The sequence below is a fragment of the Thamnophis sirtalis genome, unplaced genomic scaffold (genome assembly GCF_051295495.1).
Source record: "Thamnophis sirtalis isolate CommonGarterSnake01/CBP01778 unplaced genomic scaffold, rThaSir2_p1.2 scaffold_1, whole genome shotgun sequence".
NCBI lineage: Eukaryota > Metazoa > Chordata > Lepidosauria > Squamata > Natricidae > Thamnophis > Thamnophis sirtalis.
The window spans coordinates 147,110,073-147,130,133 of NW_028261381.1; the positions used below are offsets into that span (position 1 = coordinate 147,110,073).

General features: G+C 38.7%; 1 protein-coding gene across 1 annotated transcript; it reads right to left on the reverse strand.

Moving 5' to 3' along the window:
* Positions 1-533: 533 nt before the first annotated feature.
* On the reverse strand, positions 534-10,696 carry CDCA4 (cell division cycle associated 4). Its single transcript, XM_014052671.2, has 3 exons — positions 10,608-10,696; positions 7,232-7,386; positions 534-3,637 (listed from the first exon to the last, which is right to left on the reverse strand). The coding sequence occupies exons 2-3, from the start codon at positions 7,268-7,270 to the stop codon at positions 2,894-2,896; spliced, it is 783 nt and encodes a 260-aa protein (XP_013908146.1). The 5' UTR covers positions 7,271-7,386; positions 10,608-10,696; the 3' UTR covers positions 534-2,893.
* Between the last annotated feature and the right edge of the window lie 9,365 nt (positions 10,697-20,061).

Below are 20,061 nucleotides of genomic sequence, written 5' to 3' on the forward strand. Positions count from 1 at the left end.
TTTGCAAAAAAACCCACATTTTTGCATTAGCCAGTTACAATTTTTCTGTTTACTGTTTCAGATTTTGTTATGGAAAGATCCACAGCCCTGAATATTTATGAGGGGATATATATATATATATGGGAACCCCCACCCCAAATCAAGCTTAGCGTCTATATCTATCTATCTATCTATCTATCTATCTATCTATCTATCTATCTATCTATCTATCTATCTATCTATCTATCTATCTATCTATGGGAACCCCCACCCCAAATCAAGCTTAGCGTCTATATCTGGAAGATAAATGTTAAGGATATGTTGAAGAATAAGCATAAAATTCTGTAATGTTATGTTCTTGAAAGGTTCCAATGGATTTTCTCTAAATCCTGTTTTGGTAAATATAACATTTTGCCCTAAAAACAGCAAGAATATTTACAATAAATATTTTCTACTTTAAAACACTTCATTAAGTTACTACCAAGAAAGAAATTTCATCAGTCCTGTTCTCATAAGATCAAAATTAGTACACAAAAATTACTAATATCAGAATAGTCATTTCATATTCAACTTTAATATAAAAAGATATTAGTCACTTCCAAATGTTTAAGAAAGATCTCCTTACAAATTATGTGGTCTGGCACAAAACTGAATTACAAAATTAGGCAGTACTTGCCAAGATTAAAAAACATACAGTGCTATTTTCAAATTAGCTGTTTCAAAAGCACTTAAATTATTAAGGCCACAGTCATGAAGCTACTTTCATATAAGCTGCCCCATTAAATCTCAGGAAGGGATAATCATGCAAAATGGTCTTAAGTTCTAATATATAAACCAAGACAAAGACATTTAATGATGTACACAGAAGACATGGATCTTTATGCATAGAACAGTTGCTTTAATTGTGCATAATGAACCTTACTGGTTAGAGTTAGGGTTAACTTCCTTTACACAACGATATACTGCATCTATGACATGCTGGGAGAAAATGTGTCCAATATTTTGAAATCTATATTTGATCTCAGCATCACCAGAGAAACCATTTTCAAAGAATTTATTTTAAGCAAGCAACCAATCCAATTTTAATCACAGGGAACAAATGCAAAATAGCTAAAATGGCCTGCAATGGTAATAGTTATGTTGATATTGAAGCAAATGTTTATTTTGCTTAAAATAATTGTTTCGTTCTTTCTTCCGTCACCTTGCAATTGTTTTATCTATATCTCCAGTTAACAAGGAAAGAAAATGGGCAATTTATTATAAATGGTATGCACTAGGATTTTTAGTAGATAATTACATGCATGTGAATGTATGTTTCTCTTAAATAATAATTTGCTGAGATAATATGTTTATAAGGACTCAAAGGAATGCACATTTACAGACTGGCAACTAGAACAATTTAAGTTTGGAGAACTTGAAGTCCTCTGTAACAGTTGGTTAGTAATTAGTGCAATAAAGGGGTGTTTTCCCCTAAATATAAAAGTAAATGGTAAACTTCAGCCAATAATTTGTTTGATGACAGAGTTATATAAATATTTATAAATAAAACCCATATAATTTATGCTTGAAGGTAACAAAAACATGGCTTGAAGTGAAGTTTAAATGCATCAAGAGTTCCTGAAGCCTATTGGAAGCTCTTCCTCAGATGTTTAGGTTTCAAGAATAACTTGATTTCTAATACTCTACTTCAAGGCTGAATGCCAATAACAGTTCAGCTTGTAGTTAACAATTACACATACTTCTACTCTACTGCACTATGCAGGGGTAGTCAGTTATAAGGGAGAAAAGTCCCTTTTTCAAAACAATTAAAAAATACAACTGCAAATATTTCAAGATATTAAATAAGCAGTTTTGAGACAGAATTCATAGCAAAAATATATCTTCAGAAAATAGCTATAATATTCTGAACACTGATACTTTTTAAAAAAAAATTATAATTTTAAAAAGAAAAAACAGAAAAAACTAAGAAAATGAGAAATAGCTGCTTTACAATTTTTCCAAGAGCTCATGTGGTAAATAAACTTACAGAACATAGCATTTATGTGAAATTAAGGAGGGAAAACCGAAGCATTTTCTCTTTATACCAAATTAATTCCATAAAACGAAACAGCAGGCACTAATGCCAGGGGTAGTTGAAAGTTTCTTAATTTGAAATTATTAAGTTTTTGTCGGGCAAACGTAGTCCCTTGAGTAAGATGATATCACTAGAAGCGATGCACTGAAATTTTCAGTTCTGCCCCCTTCTCTGGGGTGGTTAAGAAAATACTTCTGGGAAATAATGTACTCATGGTGATCACTTTGCTTCTGAATGGTGGTGGTACAATCTCAAGGTTCTGGTAGGCTGCAGGAAGCACTCCTAAACTAGACATTATGGGATTTGACTTCATTTGTGGTATTTTAAGGACTGGAGTGTCTTTAACAGTTTCACCCTGCAGTTATGAGATAGGCAAGAAAGAATAATCCTGATATACTAATTTGCCCTTAATGTTAGAAGAGCCTCCTGGTAAGTTAGGCCTCAAAAATAGAAAAATGCATGGTCAGAATACAGAGTACATGATTACATCTAGAGATCTTTTGACATGTCAGTGTGCTGCTGAAAATTAGGGAATTCCCAAAGTAATTTGCGATATATAATGGGTTGTTGTAGATTTAAATTAATTTTTAAAAAGCTTGGGCATGACAATTTAAATGTATGCTTTTGATTATCTCCGGACCGTGGCCACTAAAGTATATACTTAGCAAAACTGAACACTACAAATGATGGGTTAATTTTATAAATTAACTCAATTTTGCAAAATGATGTGAATTGGGGGCAAGTCGGTAAGGGAAGATCACATCCAGGTTTAAGAGAACAAAATATCTCAAAAAGTTTTATTGTTTACAACCTAGCTTCTTCAAGGGATTTTTCTTAGTTTCAAGATTCAACCAGAATCTCTACAAAATGATCAAGCTCATTAAGATCAGACTTACAGTTAGAATTTGAATTTGTGGCTCCTTGAGGAAAGGTTTCAAGAACATCACAGTGTCCCATTTTTGTATTGCCCATCATCCCTGTTAATACAGTATCAAGAGTGTAATAAGAACTGTCAACTTCTGAAAAAAGATCTTCAACAGCGTCAGAAGTTTTAGTTTCAAATATTTGATCTAATGATGACTTATGGAAGTTTACTCTATTTTCTGGAATGCTATCCATCTCCCACATGTTTCCCTGCAAGCTTCTGGATGCTTGTAGCACAGCAGGCCTTAAGATGTCTACATTCTCTTGTGATTGTGTGTCCTCAAAATTCTTAGAGAAACCACTATATTCTTGAGCAAGCTTTTCTTCAGTTTGCTCTTTGGAAGAACGACAGAGAATATCTGTTGAAACAAGACGGTCCAGAGAGGCTGGTCCTGTACTCTGAGGATTTATCATCTGCCAACTTCCATCTTGAGTCATTTCTTCTTGGATCTGCCGTACGGTGTTTGCTATAAGCACTGAACGATACAGATTAGGTTCAACAAGCATGTGGCAGAGCTGAAGTTTTACCAATGACATGTCTAGCAGTGTCTGGCGCTGAAGGTTATATGAAGGAATAGCTTTAAAGCCAGTAAAACTTCCTTCAATATCATCTTCACCTTCAATACGTTTCCTCTTCAGTCCACGTACAAACATTGTGTCCTAGTGAAAACAGAAAAATATCATTAGTTAACTATCTTCTAAAAAGGCTTTGCATATTAAATGAAAGCTGTTTAACGTAGTGAAAAAAACTTGTACTAATTGTAGGTGCTAAGAAAGCTTTTGATAATTTGAATTGGGAATTTTTGTTTAAAGTTCTGGAAGATATGAATTTTATTAAAGGAATCAAGTTAATATATACATCTGTAAAGACCTGAATATAGTTAATGGTATTTTGACTAAATCATGTGACATATACTATATGTAATTGTAGAAACATTGTCAAAAATGTTAATTTTAAAGTAAGAGTTTGATATATTTGTATTCATAACCATATTAAACCAAGTCAGAAATAATTCTTTTTCTATTTCTTTTTTTTGAACCCTTTATCTATCATTCTTGATCTTTTTTCTTTTTAAAACCTTTTCTTTCTTGTCTTTATCTTTTAACTTTCTGTATTTGAAAATCAATAAACTTAAAATAAAAGCAGTTTGGATATGCAATTGATAGATATATACCTTCACTCTGGAAGTAGAATGTCTAAAGAAAGGTAGAAATATTTTACCCTAATTAGCAATAGTGTATAGCAGAGGGTATCAAACTTGGTTTCATTGAGGGCCGCATCAGGGTTATGTTTGACCTTGGGGGGTGGGGGTGGCCAGGGTGGGCATGGCCAGCTCAACATCACTCATGTTGGGAGTGTCAGTGGTGGCCTGAATGCTCTGCCAGTGAAAACGGGCTCCCAAGTTCCGTTTTCAGCTGTGACACCCTTCTGCAACCCTCTGCCAGCAAAAACAGAGCTTATGAGGGTTGCACATAGTCTTCCCGAGCTCAGTTTTTGCTGGCAAAGGCACTGTGGACCAGTCCTTCATTGTTTCCAGTGTAATAGTTTTTGAGCAATAGCCAGTTTGATGTAATGGTTAAGGCACCGGGCTTGAAATTGGGAGACTGCAAGTTCTAATTCCACCTTAGATATGAAGCCAGATGGGTAACTTTGGGCCAGTCCATCTGTCAGTCATAGAGAAAAGGCAACAGCAATGGCAAACCACTTCCAAAAACCTGCATGGACTTGACAAGGTAGATGTCAGGAGTCAGCCCCAACTTGAGAGCTCAAAAAAAAAAAAAAAAGTTTGCATTTATGAATTCATTCATTCATTCATGGAATTCTATTCCGAACTTTCAAAAATTAAGATATTGGTGATACCCCATCTTTCTTGTGCAAATTTTTTTTAAGCCTAAAGTTGTGTGATCAATTTCCCCCATAACAATTGATTTCCATCAAAAGACAGTATCTTATTCAGGATTTAGGCAAGAAAAACAAAATGCACAGGTTCAGCATATGTGATACCTCAATCAATAGTAGTAACTATGAGAGGGAACTTACGAATCCTAGTGGACAACCATTTAAATATGAGCCACCCAGTGTGCAGCAGTTGCCAAAAAAGCCGACACAGTTCTATGCTGCATAAACAGAGGGATAGAATCAAGATCACGTTAAGTGTTAATACCACTTTATAATGCCTTGGTAAGGATACACTTGGAATACACCATGATGTAAAAAAGAATACCACTTTATAATGCTTGGTAAGGCTACACTTGGAATACACCACGATGTAAAAAAGATGTGGACTCCAGAAAGAGTGCAGAAGAGAACAAAAATGATTAGGGGACTGGAGGCTAAAGCATGAAGAATGGCTGCAGAAACTGAGTATATCTAGTTTAATGAAAAGAAGGATTAGGAATGGCATGATAGCAGTGTTCAAATATCTATTTTATAAAAGGAAAAATATAACTCTTTGAGGTACACTGGACCAAAGCATTTTTCCATTGTCCTACCAGAAAAATTGGATATAAAATCCCAAGATGTTCACAGCCAATATCACCTATAGGTAGGAACTGCCCCCAATATAAAAAAATGACTGGTTATTGAAGACAAGAATCAGAATATGTAAATGCTGTTAAAGGAATAAAAAATTGATTAGAAGGCAAGAATTCTGAGCAGTGCAACTCAAATACTGAACTATGATAGGGAAGACTGGGTTCAAATCCATCTTTATTCATGGAAATGTATTCTGATTTTTCAGCTAGTCAACTCCAACCTTCCTCAGAGGTATTACTTAGATATGACCCTCCTTTTTCCTCCCTATCACTAAGGGGAGAGGGACTATGATATAGAAAGAAATATTTGAAGAGGACAGCAAAAATATTTTAGCATTCTAACATAGATAATTCTGACTTAATGACTATTCATTCAGCAACTGTTCAAAGTTACAGTAGCATTGAATGAACAGCATTTGTGACCAGTCACCAAAGTTATGGCTGTTGCAGCACCCCTGTGGTCATGTGATCAAAATTTAGGCTCTTGGCAACCTCTCTGCATTTATGACCATAGAGTGCTTCATTCTATGGGGGAGGGGAGGCCCAGTGCAGACTGAGCAAGTGAAGGGGGATGGGGAGGGGCAACATAGGCTGTGTATGGAAGAGAACTAGAGAAAGAAGAGTGCAGCTTAATGCAAGTGCATAGAAGCTTGGGAAAGCAGGGTCTCACGCAAGTGCAGGAAGACGGGGCTTACCGAAATGACTTGGGACCTTCTTTGCTGGCTTCCTGATTGGCTTTGCTAGTGGGTAGCTGGCAGGAAAGAACTTAAATGATGAGCATGAGACTCTGGGGGGCTGAAACAGCCAGAACTTCAAGGACTGGTCATAGGCATTATTCACTCATCATCCATGTAACTTTGAACAGGAACTGATCTAACAGATCTTAATATCAGAATGCTTTGTAATATAGAGACAAATAAGTCCTTTTTGCATTATATCTAAACAGACAAGGAAATCAGCGCAATAAATTAACATAGGGTCCCCAACGTCTGGGCTGCGACCACTAGTGGGCTATGAACTATTTGCAACTCGGACACAGAAATGGCAAGCACATGCAACACCACTTGCATGACCAGCGGGCAAGTGTGTGGATGCACACTCCATTTGCGCGAGCGGTGGGGATGTGTGCATGTCGTTCATGCAGAACCATCCCCAGTCCGCAAGGTTGGGGAACTCTGAATTAACACACATCAGATTTTTGGATTAGAGAAGCAACCAGTCAGGATTTTTAAAATTATGTTGAAACAAACTTTTGTATATGCAAAAAACAAAGTGTAATCATATAAACTAAAGCATACCATTATATCGATGAGAAATTGACATAATGATATGCAAGTTTATAAGTACCATAACAATCCCAATGCCAACTTCTGCTCCTATGGGAGAGATCCAACAATCATTGCTAAATGTTTCTTTTTAATTGTTGGCCTCCTCTGCACATTGAGTGTGGAACTGTTACTCCGCTCTTTTCCACGGTACAGAAAAATATACCATTGTTTCTATTAGTAACATATAGAACTAAAACTAGGATCTAGCATGAGTTACAGAATGAAAACTAAACTTTCTGCTTTATGATGCTCCGAAAACCAAGTCTATGTTGGCAGGAAAACATGGAACAAGTGATAAAGTAATAAGTAATTGTTTAATCCATTTTACTTCAGCTTATATACACTCATTCATTTTAGTGAACCTTTGTCCCCTACATTATTTATTACTTACCAATAATGGTGCTTGATGCAGTCCTTCCTCTTCTCCCATTTTATAGAAGATTCCATACAGCAGGTGGTCTAGCACCACCTACCTGAGACCAGTAAGAAGTGTATTCAGTAATTAAATAAAGTATCTGGCATACATTGTGGGGACTTCCGCTGTTCCTATGAACAAAATAATATAAATAAAAGTATGCTAATTATTCCCTTTAGTTATGGTTATATTATATGTTTTATGGAACAATTACATTCAAAACTTTCTTACAACTACTGAATTAGAGAGGTCACTATTATTCTCAAATTGCAGATTGGGAGTGGAAGTCAATATAGCAGAGAGGAAAGCCATGTAGTAACTTCTGTGGAAAAATGCTAACTAGAGTCTTTCTAGTTTGAAACTCAGTCCAACACAATGCATAGATTTCCTGCAAGAAATTCATTGTAATAACTGAAAATGTCTTCTATACAGCTATATGTACACACACACACACACACACACACACACACACACACACACACACACAGTTGAATCATGTTTTAGTTTGCTATTCATTAGTCGTATACAGGGTGGATTTGATTTAAATCATAATTTTCAAAGAGCAACTGTCATCTCTGTCCCGTAGCAGCTCCACCTGACCTGCTGTTGATTCACTGACAATCCCATTCATTTTAATGGAAGGACCGTGATGCAGCAGTGACACAACAAGGTGAGGGATGTGGCAGGCAGATGTGTGGATGCCCCCTAACAGGCACTGCCATGATGGATCTGAAATGACAGGTGCACTTTAATATTATATTTATAAGCTGCTTAGGTTTCACTTTCATTTTTACTGCTTGTCCTTCTTCCTCACATTTAAGAGCCTGGTGGTGCAGATGCATTTCTCTTCAAACAATCATACAGTTTGTAGTGTACATCGATTTGCCAAACAATGGAATAAAGGAATATTCCTGAACTTTGTTTTATGATTTATCTCATGGTTACTGTGAAATTGTGTGAATGCATCAATGCAGTCTCAGCTTGCAGAGCTTGGATTCATTGAACGAGTTTACCAAAAATGTAAATATTGGAGAATATACATATTTTATATCTTAAATATAAAACTATCTTTAGATAAGATTTTTACTCCAAAAGCATTTTATTAAAATAAATTTGATATAAATAAATATACCAATTTAAAATTTAAAAATCTGATTTTTTAAAAATGATTTTTATCCATCCTGGTTGTATACTCTTAAATGAACTGAAAAATATTCCCCACTTTTCCAAATTATATTATTGCAGAACTAAAATACTATTCACAACTATAGCTTTATCAACCATTTAAATCTTAAAACTTTAAGGATATTGATACTACCAGTTCCTCTTAGAAAATATACCATAGTTACTATGGACTGGGCTCAAATAGTATTTAGCAAATAACTGAGGTGAACAAGGATATTTAAAAGTAACTGAGGGGGAAAAAATCTAGAATGATTTTTTTTGAGCAAAACCATGATAAAAATACAAGATAAATTTTATTGACCTGGTCAACTAAAGTTTTATAATGAACTGACAAATATTAGTCATAGATTTAACATTATGGAAATTGACTTTTGAAAATCAGTAGAATATCTAGGGATGTATGGAATCTAGTGATTAAAAAGTGGGATGAAGATGAGGATTATGATAAATCTTGTCTCATAAATGAAAAATGTGAGCTGGAAGGTAACATAAAAAGCTAAGAAGTTACCAAATTATTTAGCAGTGAGTAGAGACTAGATACAAAACTGGTGTTTTGTTGAGGGGAATTTTAAGGAATTTAAAGTGTTGTTTAGAATTACCAAGATTATATTGCTGGATCCCAGAACAATGTTGTTGGCTGTGATTTTTTTTATTATTAAATTTATTATACAATGTAAGCCACAATAGAAGGATAGTATTTAAACAGGCATTTTATTATTAAAAAGATGAATGGCTTAATCAACAATTATGACTGGTACAGAAAAATGGATAATATAGTAATAAAACTGAGGTACAATGGTTCTAACACAGGCAAAATTACTACACGATTATTTTTCCATTTAACATAAAAATAGTACAGTATATTACTTAGAACAACTTTATTAAATGTTGGTGAGGACATTTTCATTTAGATGTAACATTATAAACCTAGCATCCTTTTCCCTCAGTTCATATTCTTCCTGTAGTATACAGGAATTTTGGCAGATTTCGATCTCTGATTAATAAGTTACGCTATCATGTTCTGTGAAACTAATGAGCTTAACTACATTTTATGAAAGGCAGCTAAATCCAAAGCACTGTTTGTGGCCTGTTTTCTAACTTTACAGTTAGGGGCTGAAAACATTAAATAATGTCAAACAGATGCAAAAGCTAATTTTCTCAAAACAACTCCATTAATGTTCAACCACAGACATGAGTTTGTTTCAACACAGATGGGAGACAAAAGATACCTAATCCTGTGTTCTCTTGAAAACCCATGAACTCCACTTTTTGTTAAAATCCACCTTGTCCTTGTAAAATCTATAAAAGCGAACCATATTGCACAAGAATTTTTTGCCATAAATGTCACTTGAAACTTCAAACCATCAATCAGAGGGGAAATACATGTGCCATATTTTCTTGTGTGAAATGTGTATTGGGATTTTAAAAAGTTACGATTGTAACTAGGCAACACAAAACAGATGAAAATAAACTTTTTCTATCAAGAGGCAGAAGAAAATAATTGTAGAAAACAATGTGACAAAGTTGCTTGTGTGAAAGCATAGGAAAGTTGCCTGTGAAAGGAGACCAGATGGTGAAAGTTCTGAAAGTGGATGGGACGGAGAAGCAGAATCTGAAAGCGCTTGGAGCGTCGGGGAGGCAAAGAAAAAACAAATCACAAGAAAGATAATTTGGCAGTGACCCTAAAAAAAGTAGCGGAGAAGAAAACATTATACAACGGCCTTCCTTCAACCACTCCCAGACGAGTAGGAACTTTGTTATTTCCTAGTGAGCATGACAAATAACCGCGCTTGGTGGGAATGATGGGGCCTGTAGTCCCACATTTAGAGAATTTCAGGTAACTAAAGGAACTGAAAGAGACGCGGCAGGAGGGAGCCAGAGGCGTATGGAGGAGCTCCTGAGGAAAAGTAGCCGACTGAAACAAGTGAGTTGAAACAAGAAGAAAACTCTCCAAAGCAGCTAAAGGGCGCCGGGAACGAGAGAATGATTCATTCCCTCTCCATCTCCACGGCCGCCATTTTGGAGCCACGGCTCAGTGATCCCGCGCGGGTCCTTCTTCCTCGACTAGCTCAATCACGTTCATTTCCTCCTTTTGCCTCTCGGATTTCGAAACTGGCGGCTCCCTCCTTTCTCTCCCACCGCGACCGTTTCTCCCGTACCCGCTTACCCGCTGACGAAAGCCGACCGCAACACGGAGAGCCCGCTCCTGCTTCAATGATGTCGGAGCCTGAGAAAAAGGGGAGGGACCAACGGCTGCGGAAGCCCCTCCCCCTTTCTTCCAGCTCCCTACTCTGGCCATCTTTTGTAAAACTCCACAAAGAAACGAAAGCCCCGCCTTAGACATCCTCTCGGACTTCCCATTGGGGGAGAGAAGGCATCTGTGCAACTTGTGAGCCCGCCCAGGACAACTTTAGCTTCCCATTGGGCAGTAAGCGAGGGAAATCCTTTCTTCTGAGACCAAATGTTCTATTAACCGGAGGAGTGCTGGGCTGCTTACTCTCCCTCTGGCTCCTCCTCCTCGTTGTTTTGCATAGGGCTTATCATAGGGGCTCAAAGTTACTACGGTATTCAGCCCCGCCTCCCCGCGGTTAGGGGCCGGCTGTGTACAGGCGAAATTTAAAACAAATCTGCCAAAGGCCGGCGGGGGCCTTGGCCATCAGGGAACTGTTGGCGCGGCTCCTTAGGCGCGAGCCTCCTCAAATCGGCGGGACTGATGGCCTAATAGTCCTAACTGTTTCGGCTTTTCGTTCTTTGGCACCTCAATAAGCATGCTTTGTTGTCTCCGTGTAAAACCATGAAGTGGGAGAAAATTACACATGAGCTGCTAAATGCAGATAGCAGATAGTCCGTGCTTCTCTCTTGAAAATTCGGGGAAAAAAACAAGTGGAGCTCAGGGTTGAAATGAGGGGCCGCGGTGCTCTCTGGGCTTGGTTGTTTTCTTGCAGACGTTTCTATTACCCAGACTAGGTAATATCACCACTCCTAATGACCAACGCTAGTTTGGGTAATGAAAAGTCTGCAAGAAAACAACCAAGCTCAGAGAGCACCGTGGACTCCTCATTTTAACCCTGAGCTACACATATTCTCCTTTATTGGTAAAACGATACCCAACATGCCAGAGTCTAAAATCGGAATCTATAGAAATGTTTCTCCATACTGGCAATTTTAAGATGTGTGGAGTCAGAACTCTACACGTTTGCCTTAAGCATTGTGTTGTTTTCTATTCCATGCTTTATTTGTTTTGCAATTCCCACTCCTTAATCCTGTTGTGATTCCCTTGGTTCCCCCAAGTGGTTTTGGCCCTTTGGCCAAGATGCCTCCATTGGTTCCCACAGGACTATGCGCTCCGTCTATGGTATTAAAACTTTATAAACACATGAAAGGGAAGCTGGTATGTTGCAAAGCAGCACACTAGCTTCCAGCATTATCTGGACCCATCAGACAGTCTTTCCCCACTGCTGAGTGAACTGCTTCCCCCCCCCCCTCCCGTGCTTGAATTGACCAAAAGCAATAAAGGCAGTCATCATTTAGTAGCCACAATTAGGACAGACAACTCGGTTATTTAGCAAAATGGTAGCTAAGTGAAAAATTATGTGACTATGATTGTACTGATGGTTTTACTTTCTGAGCTTTCCTTTACAATGTCAGAAGACCCCAAACAGCTGGGGGATGACAAAGAAACTTGCCTCACAAGAAACCAGGTGAGAGGACAAATCTTATATTCCTTTTCCCCACTCCCCCACTCTGGTGGAATGCTTATTGGGATAATCAGTAAGCAAACAAAAGCCTTTAGTGTGAAACTGATTAGGGTCTTGCCAGTGTTAGGCAGAAGCTGCAAACTAATTAAGCTAAAGGAGCGGAGTATATTAACTTGCAGTTAGCACTTTTTAGAGCTCCCTTGTGTTGAAAAAAGCAGCTCAGGAAGAGTTAGCTTGTTTAAACAGTCTGCCTGCTCTGGGAGGAAGAGAAGATGTTAAAAATAGGCCAGGCACAGGTCAATTAGTACACAAAAACTTGTACTAATTGGCTGTAAAATGATGAATACATTGGTTGCAAAGTTACTTTTTAATCACCATTGTGACTACACACCGTTCAAGGCAATTGCTAAATGAGGACTACTCACACGAGAGTTTCTGTCTCAGTATTGATTCCCATTCTACCTCTGTTATGTTTATTTAAATACATTAAATACCTGGGCAACTCTAAGAAAATAGGGGAATATAGAACATCATGGATATACAATAGAAGAAAGATGTTTGAACCCTGGTTAGATCCAAATGTGGAAAGGCCAATAGATACCATGATGTTGGGACAACCCAGGGTTTTGTTTAGAAGTGTGCCACTTCCCAAGGGCCAAGGGGAAACATCCATTAAAGGATACAGATATGGTAGGCTCAGAGAGCAAGAGGGGACGCTGGAGACCAATCATACTAGTCTTGCTTTATAGTAGACTAGCTACTATACCTGGTGTTGTCTGGGTATTTATTTTTAGGGGGAAAATATCCGGACCAAGCGTAATTTCTAATGTTGGGTTTCCCCCCTTACCATAGGGCACCCCCTTGTGGAGTATTGTGAAGCTATTACCATGGCACCTCCACTGCACTGTATAATAGACACCATTTTACGGCAGTAAAGTAGAAGCCATTTTAAGGCACAACAGACTGTATCTTAACAAAACACATAACCCTAGGGGTGTTAGGGGTGTCTTACCTCACAGTATTTTTTTCCAGAGAGTAAGTCATCTGTGTACCAAGTTTGGTTGAAATTGCTTGAGGCGTTCCAGAGTTATGCTGGAACATACACACATACACACACACAGCCATTTTTATATGTATAGATAGCAGAAGAAGATAGAAGATGCCCACTTTCACTATGCTAGCCATTTCTGAGAATTACAGAAACATTGCCGACTCTTCCAGTAAATTTATACATTTCTGGAACGTATAAAAGATTATTGTTTATTAAACGTATATAGCTGTCCATTTCACATATATGACTCTGACTGGCATACAATAAAATGGTCTGAACTCTGTTTTCTATCCCTTGTTTCCTAGTCCCCCCCCCCCCCCCGAACCCTCTCTGTTTGCAGTGCAGAACTTTTGCGTTCCTTCTCTTTTCTCCAATATGAAATACATGAAAAAATAGTAACATAAGCGCAAAAGACTCTTGGCACATTTCATGCATACGGATGAGAAAAGAACATCTGTACATTCTTTTTTGAAAAGCCAAGCTTTGCGTATGTGTGGGATATGGCTCTGTCATCTGTGGCCTTCATCCTTTTGTCATGAAACTCAGCATATTCAGCTACCAAAATATTGTCCTTGTGGATCAAAAAGATATTTATTCTGTATATAAATGCATCTAAAGATACTGCCAGCTCTTATTTCTTTTGTCTCTTTCCTGCACATTGTGAAGTCTCAAGCTGCCAAAGCTGAAAACAAGAGTGTGATAGCAACAAGGCTATTATTAAAATACGATGCAGGCATCTTCAACATTCAAGGTCAAGGAGCAAGTAAGATTAATGGATTTGTCCAGGGGAGACTGGATTGCAGCAATAGTAGCAATAGGGCAAAAAGCCAGGAAGAGTATACTGTAGGCTTAAATGACAATTTGATGCAGCCATGTGGCCTCATTGTGATTATATTGCCTCCATCAAATAGGTGTAGTTGAAAATACTTAAATACATGTGGGGTGGGGGCTGCTGGGGGTTCACAGGAGAAGCTCTAGCTAAGATTTTGTGCAGTTCGGGGAACCCCCCAAATCCCATTCCTGGCTGGCCCTGCCCACCCCTTCCCTTCCCTCTCCTCCCAGGAGTCTTCATGCAGCCCGTTTTGGATGCAGGTAAATGAAGGGCACTTGGGGAGGGCGAAAAATGGGCCTACCAGAAGTTTGTAAAAGTCAGAAACAGGCTGGTTTCTGGCCTCCAGTGGCCCTCTGGAACCTGGGAAGGCCATTTTCGCCCTCCTGGAGGTTTGAGGAAAGCCTCCGGAACCCGGGGAGGGCAACCCCTCCCCCTGCCATGGTGCAGGAGGCCGACTAAGTCTCGCCCACCATGGCCACGCCCATCCAGCAACTGGACAGAGAACCCCTTGCTAACATCTTTGAAGCCCACCCCGAATATATGTCAGTGAGAATCCAAGACTCAGAGGGAATCCTACACGTCTTAGTCAATGATAACTGGTTGAAAAAAAAACCAGGTAGCAGCTGATAGGAAAAATCTTGGAAAATCATCCTATGACAAATAGCACTCTGGGTAACCAAAGCTAACTTTTTCTGGACCAGAATTTGTAGCGACTGCTCTTTCTCTCTCCCCTTTCCTCCCTCCCTCCCTCCCATATTTTTAATTATAACACTAACAATGTTCATGACATTGTCACCTCAAAATTAAACTATGACCTGCTGATTCTTATCTTTAACAATTTGGATAGTGGGAAGCAGTTCAAGGTAATCTTCTCTTTTTCCTTATTCTAGATCACTGCTGAAAGAACAATGAACAGGTGTTGTAACTGTGGCAATGAAGACATGGAGTTTTCAGGAATGGATCCCATTGCCTGTCCTTCCCCTGCAAGCCCAACCAGGGCCTATATTGCAGTGCTGCAGCCATTCTTGCCCTTTTTAATCCCTTTGCAAATGCTGCTGCATGCCAATAAATGTTTAAGATGACTCAAGGATGGGTAAGTGAGCCCTTCAATGCAACATTGGGGAAAGACTCTGAGTGAGGATTCTGCTCCCTGGAAGAATATCATGGGGGCCAGCTCAGCTACAAAAGGTAAGACATCTTGACTTTGGCATTCTCAAGCCAATCAACTTCTTCTTTATATAAATGGAAGGACTTATTCCCATGCAAAGTATATCAAAGTAAAGGTAAAAGTTTCTCCTGTCCAATTATGTCCAACTCTAGGGGGCAGTGTCCATCTCCATTTCTTAGCTGAGGGGGCCAGTGTTGTCCGAAGACATTTCTGTGGTCATGTGGCCAGAGTGACTATATTGAAGTGGTAACTATTTATCTACTCACATTTGTATGTTTTCGAGCTGCTAGTGTATGTGAGTGTGCTTATATAATCCAAGTTTATGCAATCTAGTTTTAGGCTCAAAATTTCTTTCCAGAAAAAAATCAGGGCTATAGTTTCATAGGGCATTGTAGGAAGAGAACTATGTTAGTCCATGGTGGCTAAAAATCAGTAACCTGGTAGTATCTTCTCTGATCATCACATTTTATTGAAAGGCATAAGCCTTGGTGAACTTCTCAGGAGTACAGAACATCAACAGGTTTAGGAAGTTGAAGAAGACGTCTTTCTGTGCGATGTTGGACAAACGGTATCCAGATATTTTCAGTGTGGTTCCATCTTCCTTTTTCTTTCTCACTTGCTTTCCTTGGTTTGAGCTGTTGCAATTATCTTACCCTCTCCGCTTTGGACACAGCCTTTGCTAAAAGTGTTGGGTATTCCTTAGGCTGGCTTTGTCTCTTTCTCCAGATTAGGAAGAAGCGGGGTGGGATGGAGGTCTGGGAAGGGGAAGAAATACAACTTTTGCTCCAGGGAAACAGGGAGGGGAAGAAAATGAAGCCAGCAGCAGCAGCAGCAGCAGCAGCAGCAGCAGCAGCAACAGCAAATAACTCTGGGCCTGCAGCTTTCCAAATTCTTCGGGAAAGAAGCAGAAGGGGGAAGGACCAGGGAAGGCAGCTTGGAAACTTGAAACAGAAGATGAAGAAAGGGGAATTAGAGTAGGAACAAAAGAAACAGCCCCTGAGTTGGGGGAGGAGAGACAACCCAGAACAAAGATACAGCTTTTACCTTGGGGGGGGGGGGAAGGGGAGCTCATGAGTTTAGACAACTAGGAATTATTATTTTTTGCACCAACTGCGGATGCTGAGGTTAATGGAGGCATTATCCTTCACTACCCCCAGTGAAAACAAACAGGTTAAAAGCAAATCAGAGCAAGCAAGCAGAGTGATTTGGTCCAGATGCTAGGCAGAACAAACGTGAATGAATCAATACAGCAGAATCCAACATAATAGCTAGTTAAAGGGGTTGGTGTGAAATGACCAAGTCATGAAATAATTTGGATGCAAATATACAGGAAAAAGTTAACACATTATATGAAAACATTTATCCATTCTTAATGAAAGGGGTAGAAGATTAGGAAGGCAGACAAGGGCTCCTGCAGCAAATGGACTCTAGTGCTTTCCTTCAATCTGTGCACTGACAGACAAATATGTTGTCATACTGGCATAAATTGCGATATGCTGCATTTGTAATGATACAACATGCAAAGTACTTTTGAATAATTTTCATTTTTGCATAACCATCAGAGATTTTCTGGTAATAACAAAGATGTGGTTTGCCACTACCTTCTGTGATTTCCCCCCTGCCCCACACAGTTTTTTACTCTAGGTTACCGCGTACTATTTCCTGGTCCTCTTACACATTTTGACTGTTTAACTTTTCATATCTAATCAACACTTTTAATAAGATAAAAACTAACACAAGCTAGTATAAAGCAAGGAAGAAAAAAGAAAAAGACATCAAAGCCAAAAAGTGAAAGAAAAGCAAAAAGTGAAAGAAAAATAGAAAAGAAAGAAAAAAGATAAGGAAGTGGCTTCAGATATAAGTATTAATATATTTTAACTTTTCTCTCTAAATGTCTACAGATATTCTCAGTCATCCAAGTCATGGTTGTCCCAAAGGTGCTTTTTTCAAGTGGCAACTGGACTTTCTGTTTTTTCTTTGAAGACATTTCACTTCTCATCTGTTGAAAGAAATGTCCTTCTGGGTTCAGCTCCAAGTGGGGAAGAAGACACTGGAGACATGGAGGCTGCTTGGAAAGATGGTTTATTGTTGGACAGGGCCACATGGCTTGAGCCCTGAACAGAAAAGGTGATCACATGCTCCAATGTTGGTGAAGAAGAAGAGAAGAGGGGCTGAAGGAGGGGCTTGCTAGGCTTTTTATACCCTGTTTAGTCCCACCTCTCTCTTTCCTGTTCCTGTGTAAGAAATGTATTCTGATTGGTTGTCAGACTCCCATGGTGCCATGCAGGGGGCTACTCTCTAGGCTGTTTTGAATCCAGATATGAGTTCTCAGATGCCATGTGGAGAGTTGAGTAAAAGGCCAATTATTATCAAGCCTTTCTATAGCTGCTGCTGAAGTCTTTATTATGTAAAGTGGGCTAGCCTGGCTAGTCTTAATGGGCCTATTGACAAAGTGGGGGTGGGCAGGAAGCTACAGGCAACTATTCTGTCTTTTAAAACATGCTTCTTTTCACATCCAGAGAAACATTCTGCCTTTTCAATATTTCCTAGGATATTTCATTTTTTTCTGGGAGAGGGCTGGATGATAACTTCCCACACATCCAAGAAGCTTTTCCAGCTCTCTCTCTCTAAGGTTACATCATATTGCTCTTATTTATATGGTCTAATTGGTCTAATGGTCTAGGCATTAAAACAACTCTGTTTAACTTCAAGATCAAGCAAAGTCAGTTGAGTGCTGCAGCCTGTACCTTACCTGCTACAAAGATTTCTCCCATATTATTTGTGATTCACCCACGGCCACCACTTTGCTAGCCAATTACAGACTGGATACGGTTTCCAGACTGGAAACCATGAGACCACGTTGTTGTTTATATTGCCACCAAAAGTTGTTTCTGTGGGTTAGAAATAGAATTAAATAGAAAGAGATACAGAAAGTTAGAAAATAGAAAGGGGCATGCTAATTTTCTTTGCACAAATGATAGGTATCGTTAGTGAAATAAGATAGCTTTGGGTGCCATCTGGTGATCACATCTCCGCATTGCAGCTTGAAAAGATGTTAAAAAAAAGATCTATTTTCTCTTTTAGCACATGAACCAATATTATAGTTCAAGACTAGCACCTAGGCAGCTGGAATAATATTTTGAGGAACTGTGATTTCAGTGAACATTCAATGAATAATGTATCAACAAAGTGATTAATAGTAAAGGAAATTTTCTGTGTGGAAAAACATCAAAGCATCATACTTATTAGAGAGAATAGGAGGTCACCATTGCCATTTATACCTTGGCTACTAGAAATTCATGCATTATTACAAAGCAGAGTTTTATACAATTAACTATGTGGTGCAGTATTAGAGAAGAAAGAGTTGGGTTAAAGTTTTCTGAGTGAAACTGAACCAGTGGCTATTCTAGCTGAATTTGTATATATAATTCTGCAATCTTAGAAATAAGGATAGGATTAAATTTGAGACTCGTCAGGATTTAATTCCAGGCTGTGGGTAGAGTTTGCCTGCAGTATTGCATTTTAATCAGTGTGCCAAGGCAATGTTCTGAGAATGTCTAAACCTACAGAAAAGATGTCTAAGGGGAAATATGTTAGCATCTTGAATTCTGTGAACAGTAGCCACATCGAAGTAGATCTAATCATTATTGCATCTGGGGGCTGCCTAGGTTAAGCAATGCTGGTTTAACCAAAGCCTTTTGCAGGAAGCAAAGGGATATGGTGGCACAGTGCCTAAGACACTGAGTTTGTCGATCAGAAAGGTCGGTAGTTTGGCAGTTTGAATCCCTAACGCCACGTCACAGAGTGAGCTCCCGTTACTTGTCCCAATGTCTGCCAACTTAGCAGTTCAAAAGCATGTAAAAATGTGAGTAGAAAAATAGGACCCACCCTTGGTGGGAAGGTAACAGTGTTCTGTGCACCTTCTGCACTTAGTCATGCTGGCCACATGACCACAAAGGCATCTTCAGACAATGCTGGCTCTTTGGTTTTGAGATGAGCACCGCCCCCTAGAGTTGGGAACGACTAGCACATATGTATGAAGGGGAACTTTTACCTTTACCTTTGCAGGAAGCCCAAGAGAAGTTTGGGGTTGATCCAAGCTCCAGCTAGTCAGCCTGGCTTGGCCCCTTGTAAAAAAAGATTTTTTTTTATTAAAAATTTTTAATTTTTAATTTAAAACAAATACAACATCCTTCTTTGCATGCTATAGAAAGTGTATCAGTTGGTTACAAATAGACTTTTGCGGATCTCTTCCATAGTCAACAAACATAGTTCATGTTAACTCGAGCATTTTAACTCAAATATTCATACATGTCACCATCATCATCTATCCATTTTCATTTGACTATAATTGTTATTAAAAATAATAATAATAATAATTTTTGTTTCTTAAACAAAAATATTTTTTTAAAGAATTGTAAACCACCCAGAGTTGCTCTGTGGCAAGATGGGTGATCAATAAAATTAATAATAAATAAATAAATTGCCTTAGAAGGTAGGATCAGAGCCAGTGGGTTAAAAGTATAAGGGAATATTTCAGCCAGGTTAGAATCAGGAGAAACATCCTGACTGTGCTGTCAGCAAGCGGAACAAACTGCCACACATCAAGGGATGAGTTCTTCTTCATTAGGAGATCTTGAAATGGAAGCTGGATGATCAATGATGTTCTAGTAGAACCTGGACTGGGCAAGGAGTTGAACTAGAGGATCTAAGGGCCCTTCCAACCTAGAGTTGAATCCCCTTGTATATTTCAGAAGTCGGAAAGTCATCTTTAGATACAAATATATATTTTTTGTGAACATATGCAATTTGTGCGATCACTTGCCATATAACCTCATAGATACCTGGATTGCATAAATTCAACATTGTGTT